At 43.8% G+C, this 11,825-nt stretch overlaps 1 protein-coding gene and 1 long non-coding RNA gene across 10 annotated transcripts in view; one reads left to right on the plus strand and one right to left on the minus strand.

Moving 5' to 3' along the window:
* The window catches only part of NUDT14 (nudix hydrolase 14), a 70,351-nt gene extending 63,899 nt beyond the window's left edge, over window positions 1–6,452 (plus strand). For all 9 annotated transcript variants that reach the window (XM_084837188.1, XM_084837197.1, XM_084837176.1 and 6 more), the window contains one exon: window positions 5,581–6,452. In XM_084837188.1, coding sequence (XP_084693314.1) covers window positions 5,581–5,821 — 241 coding nt within the window. In that variant the 3' untranslated portion in view covers window positions 5,822–6,452. The remainder of the gene's footprint in view (window positions 1–5,580) is intronic.
* LOC146356962 (uncharacterized) lies at window positions 1,958–10,774 on the minus strand. Its single transcript, XR_014788156.1, has 3 exons — window positions 9,720–10,774; window positions 6,820–9,643; window positions 1,958–5,806 (listed from the first exon to the last, which is right to left on the minus strand). It is a non-coding gene; the product is annotated as an uncharacterized LOC146356962 (long non-coding RNA).
* Between the last annotated feature and the right edge of the window lie 1,051 nt (window positions 10,775–11,825).

Below are 11,825 nucleotides of genomic sequence, written 5' to 3' on the forward strand. Positions count from 1 at the left end.
GAGAACCCACTGGGCTCTCAGGAGAGTTACAGTTTTACAATGAATTTGTTTTGCATAGCAAAATAATCTCATTTAAGAATTACTGGAGTAAATAATTTTCCAGCCCTTGGGGCATTACAGCAGGCCTTTGAAAAACCAGCAACCCCCGCCCCAAATTTTGGGATACATTTTGTTATCCTAATGTTGCTGTTTTCATAAGAAGGCTCTTTTACAAGGGATTTAGTATTTGTTTTTAAGTCAAAATTTCAAGCAGATCTGAGAGGAGAAGCCAACTGTGTGTGTGTGTGTGTGTGTGTGTGTGTGTGTGTGTAGTATGTGCCTAGTATTTGGAATTAAGGAAATGTCAAGAATTAAATAATCTAAAATGAAAATGTGCTCATAGCCTTCTGCCTTCCCAGATTGTAGCCTTGTGAAAAAAGCATCTGTTCTCATACTTGGAGATGCGTGTCAAAATGTATGGAGAAGTGGTGACTTTAAAAGAAGGGAAACTTTCTTTGCTTTTCCTCTTGACAACTCTATTGAAGTGGACACTGACATGCTTTTAAAAAAGGAGAGAAAGAAAAAAATGAAAAAAACTGGGAATTAAATACAAATCCACAGCTGTCAATCCTGGCAAATGTCGTTTCCTGCTGGATTAACGAGCTTTTGCTAGGGGGAGGGGGAGTGGAACAGAGGAGATGTCTCTTGCTATTCCTTGCAGTCAGATTAGAGGACTGGCATGCTAGATGAAAAGGTGCTTTCTTCAGTGTGAATCAAAGGCAGCAGTCATAGGCACACTTACTTGGGAATAATCCTCGTTGGATTCACTGGGACTTACTCCTGAGTAAACATACATAGGATCAGACTAGAAGTTGTCCATAGCATTTTCATTATCATTCAGCGAATGTTCTGTAGCTACAACAATGTTGAAAGAACATGTGATGCCATTTTATTTATGTATCCAGATCTGCTCTCTCCATTTCCAAAAAGAGGGGAGGCCTTGCAGGTGAGAGAGTTCCATGTGTGCGTTGGAGCCCTTTTCCCTACAACATACTATTTCTGTAATATTTATTTATTTATTTATTTATTAAATTATAAATTCCACCCTCTGCCTACCAGGCATACAGGATGTTGTGCAATAAAAATATGATTAAAATGTCTTGTATAACCAAGAAACACAGGAGCCCCCCAAAAAAACTCCCCCCATACAGTAAAATTAAAAATAAACAAAAAATGATACAATATTAAAAGCCCAATGGAACAGACTGATCTTTACTGCTCATCTAAAGCAAAATAAGGAAGGAGCCAATCTCACCTCCCTCATGGGGGAGTTCCACAGTCGGGGTGCTGCTACCAAAAAGGTCTTGTCTCGAGTACCCACCAACCTGGCCCGTTTAGGTGGTGGGTCATATAACGGCCTCCAAGGTTAATAATAAATTATGGGCAGGTTTGTATGGAAGAAGAAGAGGGTCCTTCAGATATCCTGGCTCCAAACACTTTAGGGCTTTGTAGGTCAAGACCAGCATCTTCAACAGTGCCCAGAAACAAACAAAGCCTGTGAAGTTGGTGCAAGGCCAGTGTAATGTGATCTACAAGGCCTACTCAAGACAAAAGTCTAGCCAACACATTTTGAACTCGCTGTAGTTTCTGAACACTTTTAAAGGGCAGCCCCACGTAGAGCACATTTCAGTAATCTAAATGAGAGGTGATTAAGGCATGAATCACTGTAGCCAGATCTTCCTTCCCAAGAAAGGCTGCAGCTGGGACACCAAACAAAGCTGAGCAAAGGCACTCCTGGCCACTACTGTCACCTGACTTGCCAGGAGCAGTGCTGGATCCACAAGCGCTCCCAAGACACATTTATTCCCGTCTGCATTTGGTGCTTAAAAATCATTAGCTGCTGCTGTGTGTGTATGTGTTTAATTGTGATTCGTATGTTCATGTTTTTATAATATTGTATTATCATCATCATCATCATTATTGCATGCCCTGAAAAGTGGGGTAACAGAAATCCCTTTTAAATAAACACACACATTTTTTATTATTATTATTAAATTTATTAATCGCCCATCTGGCTGGTCGCCCAGCCACTCTGGGCAATGTACAACGTACAATAAAACAGTTTAAAACAATAAAATTCTACAGTAAAAACATTTTCTAAAATACAAACACATATGTACGTACGTACATAAAGGCTGTTCGGACAATCAGCAGGGGAAACAATGCAGCGTCGGTTGCTTCCTCCACCCTGCACATGCCGGTCACGGAACTGGGATTACCCTAATTACCCCCTCCATGCTGCGGGTTGCCGTGTCGTCCAAACCCAGTGTGTGATGTGAGCATAGTGAATTTTCACTCACCCTTCAACCCTATTGCAAGCCATGGGTTGTAGGGTGGGTGAAAATTCTCTTCGCCCACGCCACATGCTGGGTTTGGATGACACGGCAACCCACAGCACGGGTAATTAGGGTACTCCCGGTCATGTGACCAGCACACACAGGGGCAGGGGAAACAACCAACACTGCATTGTTCCCACCACTGATCTTCTGAACCCGGCCATACTGTCTGCACCAGGTTTCTTCAGCCCTGTGAGAATGTTTAACTGGAAAAGTCAAGGCCTGATCTGAGATGTTTCTACAGTATGTGCCCGTGCTGTGCATCTCCCCCTTTTCAACAGCAGGATCCCACTCACGATCTGCCATACAGACCTCCTAGCTCAGCTGGGTGTCACCAGATCACCAGTGCTGTTTCAGCCTGTTCTATGCTGCAGATTCTGTTGGCTGCTCAGGCATTATTGCATAGCCAAGATGTAGTGACCATAAAGGGGACACATGAATACTCCCTTCAACAGCACATCTGGGAATCATCCCAGTACCTAGACACACACACACATGCATATATATGCACACACCAAGAATTCCCATATAAGTGTGCGGAGTCAGGAAGCAGAGGAGACAGAATGCTTGCAGACTGGACAAACAAAAGAGCAGGAGACACCTGCAGCGATTGGGAAGAGATGGATCAAGCCACAAAACTCCTTGAGATTACATGCTCTCTCTCTTTACCAGGTGGTAAGGGTTCTGCCTCCCCCAGGTCACTGCCAACAAGTTAGGACTTGGAGGTAAATATAAACTCCAGTGGCTGTGCTGTATATGTGGTGCCCTGCTTTGCGGTCTGCTTCGGCCATAGAGAAATAGTATAGAAATGCTAACTAACTAAATAAGGACGTTAGAAGAGCCCTGCTGGATCAGACCATCTTGTCCAGCATTCTGTTCTCACAGTGGCCAGCCAGATGCCCATGGGAAGCCCAGAAGCAGGGCATGAGTGCAACAGCACCCTCTCACCCATGTTCCGCAGCAACTGGTGTACATAGGCATCTTGCCTCTGATATTAGGGGTGGCTTAGAGCCGTCAGGACTAGTAGCCATTGATAGCCTTCTCCTCCCTGAATGTGTCTAATCCCCTTTAAAAGCCACCCTAGTAGGTGGCCATCACTACATCTTGGGGTAGCAAATGCCGTGGTTTAAGTATACCAATGCTGAGGAGTGTTCTTGATGCCCAAATGAGTGTTTCTAAGTTGCCCAGGCACTGTTGGGTCTGACCAGACGTGTACCCCCTGAGAAGCACTAGAGGATGCAGTCCCCCTTCTCAAATTGTGGATACATTTCAGAAGTGCACTGAATCCTAAGCTAGGGCCTCACTCCTTTCGTTTTTAATTGTACAAGTGGGCTTGCTTTGATGTTTTCCAATAGTGAAATACAGTGTACTGAGTCTGATCATACCTGGTAGAGTTAATATTGTGTAATGCTGCACTCTGCGCCAGGCTTTGTCCATGCTGGCTGGGAATGTTGCAGGCCAAGATGTCTGGAGGGCACCAAGTTGGGGAAGGCTACTCTATGTCGACATCTATGCATAACTACCATTTTAACCTCACTGCATTGTGGTTAATGGCCATAGTACAATGAAATGCTTTGTAATTAGGGTGATCACCTGCCAGTACACCTGTCTGCAGATGGTATAATATTATATAATTGTGTGTCAATTGCTTCTATTCTGTGTGTGTGTGTGTGTGTTTTTCTTGCACCTGCCACTTATAACCTCAGAACTGTGCAAGGTCCAAAGAAATTACCTTGGGAAATTACCTTAATTGCTCATCAGCTCACCCATTGTGTGTGTGCATAGATTTGGAATGCAGTACAAAGAACGCCATGGTTTTTGGATTTGCTCATGAGCATGCTATAATACTTTTTCTATATACCAGATTGTGCATTCACCTAAATTACATTTTCTTAAAGAATAAATTTTATAATTTCAAATATGGTTCACTCTTTCAAAGCGTAGGACAATGAATGAGTATCCATTTTTAAACATGAGTTTAGAAAACGTATAGTAGATTTGTAGGTAAATTATCCAAGGACTATAGTGTAATACGGTCATCAGAGAGATCTACTGCATATATGTCATTTTCTTAATATCGACTTAGAATAGGCAACAAATCGGTGACAGGCTAATTAATGATTTGAACTGGAAATCTCAAGGCTACTCAGTATAAGAACATCAACCTAAGGAGAGGCCTCCTGGATCAGAACAAAGGTACAGCTAGCCCAGCGTGCTGCTTCCCACAATAGCCAACCAGATGCTTCTGGGAGGCCCACAATTAGGCCTTGAGGGCAAGAGCCCTGCCCTGCCTTTGCTCACAAACCAGTGTTATTCAACACCATAATACTGCCCCTGAATCTGGAGGTTCCATAGGGCCATCATGATGACTAATCTTTAATAGACCTCTCCTCTTCCACAAATTTGTTTAATCCACTTTCCAAGCCATATAGATCCATCATCACATCTTGTGCCAGTGAGTCCCATTTATTTATTTATGCATGGTGTGAAGACGTCCTTCCTTTTGTCTGTTCTGAATCTTCTGGCAATTGATGTTGCCAGGTGACCCTGAGTTCTAGTCTTGTGAAAGCGGGAGAAAAATCTGTTTTCTATCCACCCTCCCCACATATCATGTATAATTTTAGACACCTCTAGCGTCTCCCCCTTTAGCCACCTTTTCTTCCTAAACAATGTAACTTTCGTTTTAGAGAAAATGCTCCACTCCTCAATCAGTCTAGTTCCCCTTTTCTGAACCAAGAAGAAGCACAGGGCTGCTGCTAGAAATGGCAACCCTCTACCTAGTTCAGGCTTCCCCAACTTGGTGTCCTCCAGATGCAACTCCCAGCATTCCTGACCATTAGCCATGCTGGCTGGAGCTGATAGGAGTTGAAATCCAAAACATCTGGAGAGCACAAAGTTGGGGAAAGCTGGTCTAGTTCCTCGCACCCTGCCCATTTTATAATATAACTTACGTAGTGACCAGAGGAGCAGGAAAACTTTAAACTCAATTACTTCAGTACACAGAATGAGTTGTACTACACATTACGGAAGGGAAGTACAGGAATTCCATATGGGACTGCCATTTTTATCAGCCCATGTTTCCTCTCAAGTGTGGCTCCACCATACTCAGCTGGGGAACATTCTTGTTTTGATAGGTGTTCATACAAGGTTTTCTTTATATATGTGTGTATATATATTCATTTTTCTTTGCTTTTCACCCTTAAAGGTCTGGAGTTGGTGTGACAGGATCAAAGCAGACGTTATTTTATGCTGAGGTAACCGATGAGATGAAAGTCGGTGAAGGAGGTGGCCAACCAGAAGAAGGCGAGCTGATTGAAGTGGTGGAAATACCTCTGCAGGACTCCATCAACTTTGCATTTGATGAGACTTTCACTAAAACAACGGCCATCATCATAAGCTTCATGTGGTTCCAGACCAACGTGGCCCCAAAGCTGCTAGGAAAATAAAAAAAGGCTCTGAGGTGCACAGGAAATGTTAGCATAGGAAATTAAAAGAGGGAATGAGAGAGAGAAGAACTAACCTCTGTCTGTCTGTCTGTCTGTCTGTGAAATCTTTCTGAGTTTGTATAGTTTAGGAACATACTTTAGGAAATATTCACAAAAACAAGAATAGAAATTAAGAATCTGAATCTTTTGGAGATTTCTTTTCCCCAACAGGAGTTAAACTTTGGCCACTATTGGTGGCCACTAGCCTGATACACACCCACACACTACAGGTAGTGAGTTCCGACAGTCCTTATTTTATTCTTGATTGATTTAAAGCAACACTGGACATCGTGGAAGCTGCCAAAGCTAGGGACACAGAATGCGGTTACCTGGAAGTGGTGACAGCCTGATAAGTAACCCCAGCCCTAACTGCTTTCCCTAACAGTACTCTTTTATCCTAAATATGGAAAACTTTGGTAAATTATTATCAGAATTGAACTGAAACAAAACTCTCACCCATTCCTAGGGCAGAGCAATTAGAATGAGAGATACCGTTTGCCCATACTACCCCACCCCGGTTTACTCCTACACTGTGTAAAAATAAGATTAAGGGTGCACTCCTATGCATGTTTAGACAGAAAAAAGTCCTACAACTCCCAGCATGCCCCAGCCAGCTGCTGGGGCATGCTGGGAGTTGTAGGACTTTTTTCTGTATAAACTTGCATAAGATTGCACCCTTAGTGACTGTCATGACCTGGACCCCCTGAGCAACTCCTTAAGGATCTCTTGCTTCCTTAAGAGTCCCACCTTCCTTCTTTTAAACTTCCCCTTCCCAGTAACATGGGGTTTAGGCTGTAGATGTGGGGTGACTTAACACTCTAGACACAAGGTTTAACCACAACAGTTTATTGGTAAATTTAAAGCTAGCAAATCACAACTAAAAGTATTTACACAATAGAGCTGAGTGATACAAAAGGCATTAAAAGAAAGTAAAAGTTGCAAAATGCAAGTTCCTTTACCCTAGCTGTACTTAAGACTTCTCCAGGCTGCTTCTTCCTGCTCTCTCTCCAGGCTCTTCTCTCACTCTCACTCTCTCACTCTCTCACTCTGGCTGTCTCTCGTCTTACTGGCTCACTCACTCTCCTTACATACCCTCCTCCCTCAAAACCAAAAGTACTGCTTCAAACCTGAAGAAATTAAACTTAAGTGGAGAAATGAAACTGACACTTAACCAGAGACATGAAACTACTTCTCTCAGAGTTACCCCCTCCCAACAGAAAACTCCAGGTCTCTAGGCCTGACCATTTTTCCCTTTGCCTTTGTAGGCCTCAAACCTTCACAGTGACATTCACCTGAGCGCTGCCCCTCTCCATAAATGGATGATCTGACCATGCCGTTTGATTACAAATCAGAGCAGCAACACCCACAGCGACACCCACCCACTGATGTGTCCTGGCCCATAGTTTGGGATTTGCTGAGTAAGAGGGTGGATGTTAGAGGATGCTGTTCTGTGCACCTGGATTTTCTCCCCTAGTATGTGCATTCTTTCTCGTGTCCTCAGTTTTGATTCCAAGCTATAGTGGCTTTCCCATGGCTCCCCCATCACGTTAATCTTGTTTCCGAAATATTCCTTAATATGAAATCCTTCTCATACTCTTAGCCATGATTGTTCCCGACTTATTTGGGATAGGCCCTGGCCTGACTTCCTCCCAGAAAATAATTTTGTTCCTGTGTACCAGCTCTTCATTTGGGGATGAACCATGCAGAAAGTTTTGCACGCAGAAGGTTTTTGCATCTCCGTCTAAAAGGTTCAGGACTAGATGGACAAATAATTTGTTTACCCTCATATAGTCCATTGCCACCATCTGTCGCCGACTGAGAACTAGAACAGCTTCCTTGCATTAAGATGGAAAGGAGAAATACTGGAGGCACTGAACCCCCAAACTCCGGACAACATCTCCCAGAGGTTTCATGTGCATGTTAAATAGCATGGGGAACAAGATGGAAGTTTGAGGGACATCCCTACATAAATAAAAATACTTTAAAATGATTCCATTCCCTTGCTCCTCTATATCCATCTTCTCTCTCTACATGAAAGAATGGAACCAGATTTGCCACCTGCGTCCATTTTCCCATTGCAGCTCGCTGCCACTGAACTCCTCCCCCATGATTACGTTCAAGTGCCTCCTTAAGACACATTTATTCGCCCTGCTAATCTCTTCCTCACTGACCCTCTTCCCTTCCGTCCTAATGTGTCTTGTATTTAAATTTAGACTGTAAGCCCACAGGCAGAGTCTGTGTTGTTGTTTCTCTCTCTCTCTGTGTGTGTGTATGTGCACGCGTGTGTCTCAGTATAGCACCTAACCATTTTGATTGCTTCACTATTATTTATAAACCAAAGAAAATATAAATAATTGTCATTGCCAGTACTGCTGGTACAGCTCCTTCCCTGTTCCAGCAATCAGCAGAAACAAAACAAATTCTGGCAAGTAAGCAAGGATGGCCCAATTCACTTAATTCATACAGGTCACAGGATTCAATGTTTCCTCATGTAGAATTTGGTTGGCCTCTTTCTGCAAAAGATGCAGAAAGTTTTCTTTTTGAACACATAGTATACACATAGCCTCAGCAGTGAAGATAATGGGCCAGTATCCAACACTGTCCGTCCACCTGCAGAGTCCACCACCTACCCATTCCGTTGGGCAAGCAGCACCCACTGCTTGCAGAACAGAAATTCGGCACTTCCGGGACAAGCCCCAAAATGAGCAGAAATGCTTATTTCTGGAATGGGGCAGGTCAGCTAAGCTTCTTTATGGGTGCTGCTTGTGAAAGGGAATTGGCAGGGCTAGCCACGTATGGCCAGTCTCCCTTGGAGACTCCCTGATGCTTTCAGGAACTGTCTGCTGCTGTATGAACCTGCCCAGATGTTGACATCTTCAGAGGCCTTCCTCTGGGCGCCTCCACCCAGGTGGTTGGCTACTAGCGATAGGCCCTTTTCTGTTCTGTTCTCTTGCCACTTATTTTGTAAAGTTTTAGGGACCATCTGAAAACTTTTATTTTACTGTATAGCTATTGATTTTTACTGCTGCTTTTTAGCTGTATTGTGAACCTTTGTACCTTACACCGGCTTTATGGTGCGTCCTGTTGTATATCATTTTATATCTAGATTTGATGTTCTAATAATTTCTGTGTTGTTTTTATCTTAATTTGCAAATCACTTTGAGAAAGTGATCGAATTGAAAGGCACAGGATATAAGCTCTCTAAATCAATAGAATAAAGATTGCCAGAATAGCATTCGCATGATTATGACACATCAAATCTTTTTCCCCGTTCTCGTTTCCGAATGAAGCCACGGGTTGCCATGCTGCTAGCTAAAAGTATATTTTCAGCTTTAGAAATGCAACCTTTAATAATGCCACAAAATGTGCTATCATTGTAGAATAGCCACCTTCCAAAGCCAAGGAAAGCCAAAATGCTCTGCCTGTGAATGGAAGAAAAAAAAAGCTACACACACACACACAGCATGTCTTAAATGTGCTGTTCTCTCACAATGTTAGCATTAATTACTATGGCAATGCTATCTGTGTCAGTGGGGAGATTTAAAATGCACACTCAGAAGCAACCAATCTCAAGAGAAGCGCAATATGAGAGGCAAGCGTTCTGTAGCTCTAGTTCTGTAGTTGGGGCAATATTCTGTGGCTGGTAATGCTACTGGAATGGTGTTACATGGAGATGAACCGAAGCTTGCAGCTGTGTGCCAGATCATATCCTCATCTCCAAACCGATAAACGACACCTTCTGTGTCAGCAAAGCCCCATGAAAATAGATTCTGCTCCACCAGCCTTCCCCAACCGGGTGCCCTCCAGGTGTGTTTGCCCACAATTCCCAGAGTCGCCATCCCACACATCTGGAGGGCACCTGGTTGGGGAAAGCTGTTCTACACATCCATTTCTGCTATTGATACCCTGTCCCTGCAATGCAAACAGCATTCTGCTATACAACCTGAGCAAGCCCACGTTATCCTAGATTACTGGTTTCCGGTCACAGGAGGTAGCCCAGAGGCAGGTGGGTGGCCGAGCAGGCACACCAACGGCTCAGGTAATCACAGCTTAGCCTGTACAAATTGACAAGTTGCTCAGGCTGAGGAGTTAGGCCAGAGTTAGCAGCTCTACAAGGCTCCTGAAGTCAATCCCTGCTGGGCTGAAAGCTGCAGTTCACCCTCTAGCTTGCTGTAGTGTGGCAGTGTAGTGCCACAGGCTTACGGCCGATATGAGGGTGCGGAGAATAAGGCAGCTAGGAAGCAACAAGGCAGAATGGTAGCCGTTCCCAAAGTGTTTCAGAAAATATTTTGTTACTATCAAGAGACATTTACCTGGTAAAACTAACCAATACATGTGTATAGGGCCACAGCCCAGTAACTGCCCAGAAATCTTTTAAGGTCAGATAAACTCATGTGTGGAATAATTGCATGATAGTCAGGTCGCTTCAATGAAAAATGAAAATAAGAAAGCGGTATCCTGGTCCAGCTCTTGATTCTGCTCTTGTCCTGCTACTTAGCGAATGAGACACTGGGAGGAGCGGGCAGGGGGGGGGGGCGTCACGTTTTAATGTAAAGGATGGCAACAACTTTGCACCAAGCCTGGTTCCTGGACAGGACCAGTGTATAGATTTGCTCCTCTTTGAGACTGTGGGGGAGGATGACTGTCTATAACTATTTCTCCCCCCCCCTCCTTTTTTTGGAACACTTATGAGATGACCCTAGAGTGCTGTTGCAAATGGCCCCTGTGCTTATTCTGCATACGCTGTAGCTTTTAATTGAATTTTCACAGTCAGTGCTTTTTGTATTCCATTGTCATTTGACTCCACGGTTTACCATTTGTTTCTCTATATCCTGCCAACACTTCATGGGTCTGATGAAACGGACTCTAGTCCATGAAAGCTTGTACCATGATAAATATGTCAGTCTTTAAGGTGCCACACACCCTAAAAGGTTTTTGTTTTTGCTGTTAGAGACTAACACAGCCACCCCGCTGGAAGGTGTGTACTCATGACTCGTGATGGGCAAACTTACTCCAAGTAAATTCATTATTTACTCGGAAAGTAACAAATTCATCCATGTGAGCTCGGACAAGAGTTCTCCTTTAATACAAACGCTTGCTCCATGTATATGAGTTTTTGCACATGCGCAATATCTTGGGAGCTGTCGTTTGGAATTGCGTTGTGCGGCACAACGCAGCATCACTACATCTGGTCAGGCCCCCTTTCTGATTTTTTTTTTCATGCGCCCTGCCTGCATGATGATGTCATAAGATGTTTTTTCGCCTGTCGTCGGTATGAAGATGGACCCCACAAAGTCCTCTTCTTTGCGGAGTGAGAAGCAGCTAAGGAGACTGCTTCAAGTAAGTTTGGGGGGTGTCTAGCTGGTAGGACAACAGAAAAGTTGGAGAGGGGAATCTGTGTGCTACTTTACTGTGCATGCTCCAAATCTCACAACCAATTCCAAACTTAACAGCAAATTCATAGTACATCGATCCAGGCTCCCTACAAAGGTGAGCATTATGAACAGGCGTGTTCCAACCATTGAGCTGACTAGTTATGAAATTCAGTGGCATCGCTGCTTGTGACACCCCACTATTCTCACAACAATTATTGCTGGATGCACACAATTACCGATGGCTCCTTCATCAATTTAAATACGAAGGAGATTTTTTTAGGTTACCGATATTGTAGAAAAACTGAATTGCCCTACCAACATGCTAAATTTCTACCCATTCAAGATGAACCTCTCCAGCTACAGCATGTACAGTAAAAGGGCAGACAGTCCACAACATGGTCCTTTACTGTTCCATGCACCTGTATTTGCATTCAAGAGCCATGTTCCGTCCACCTTGAGCTTCTAGACCCACCTTCTCCAATTAGGTGCCCTCCAGCTGTTTTGGAGTAGAAGTCCCATCAGTCCTAGCCAACATCACCAATGGTCAGAGATGATAGGAGTTGTAGCCGAGAACATCTGGAAGACACCCT

Source organism: Heloderma suspectum, chromosome 1, assembly GCF_057233095.1.
Source record: "Heloderma suspectum isolate Gila_16-S chromosome 1, 16-S_ref, whole genome shotgun sequence".
Lineage (NCBI taxonomy): Eukaryota > Metazoa > Chordata > Lepidosauria > Squamata > Helodermatidae > Heloderma > Heloderma suspectum.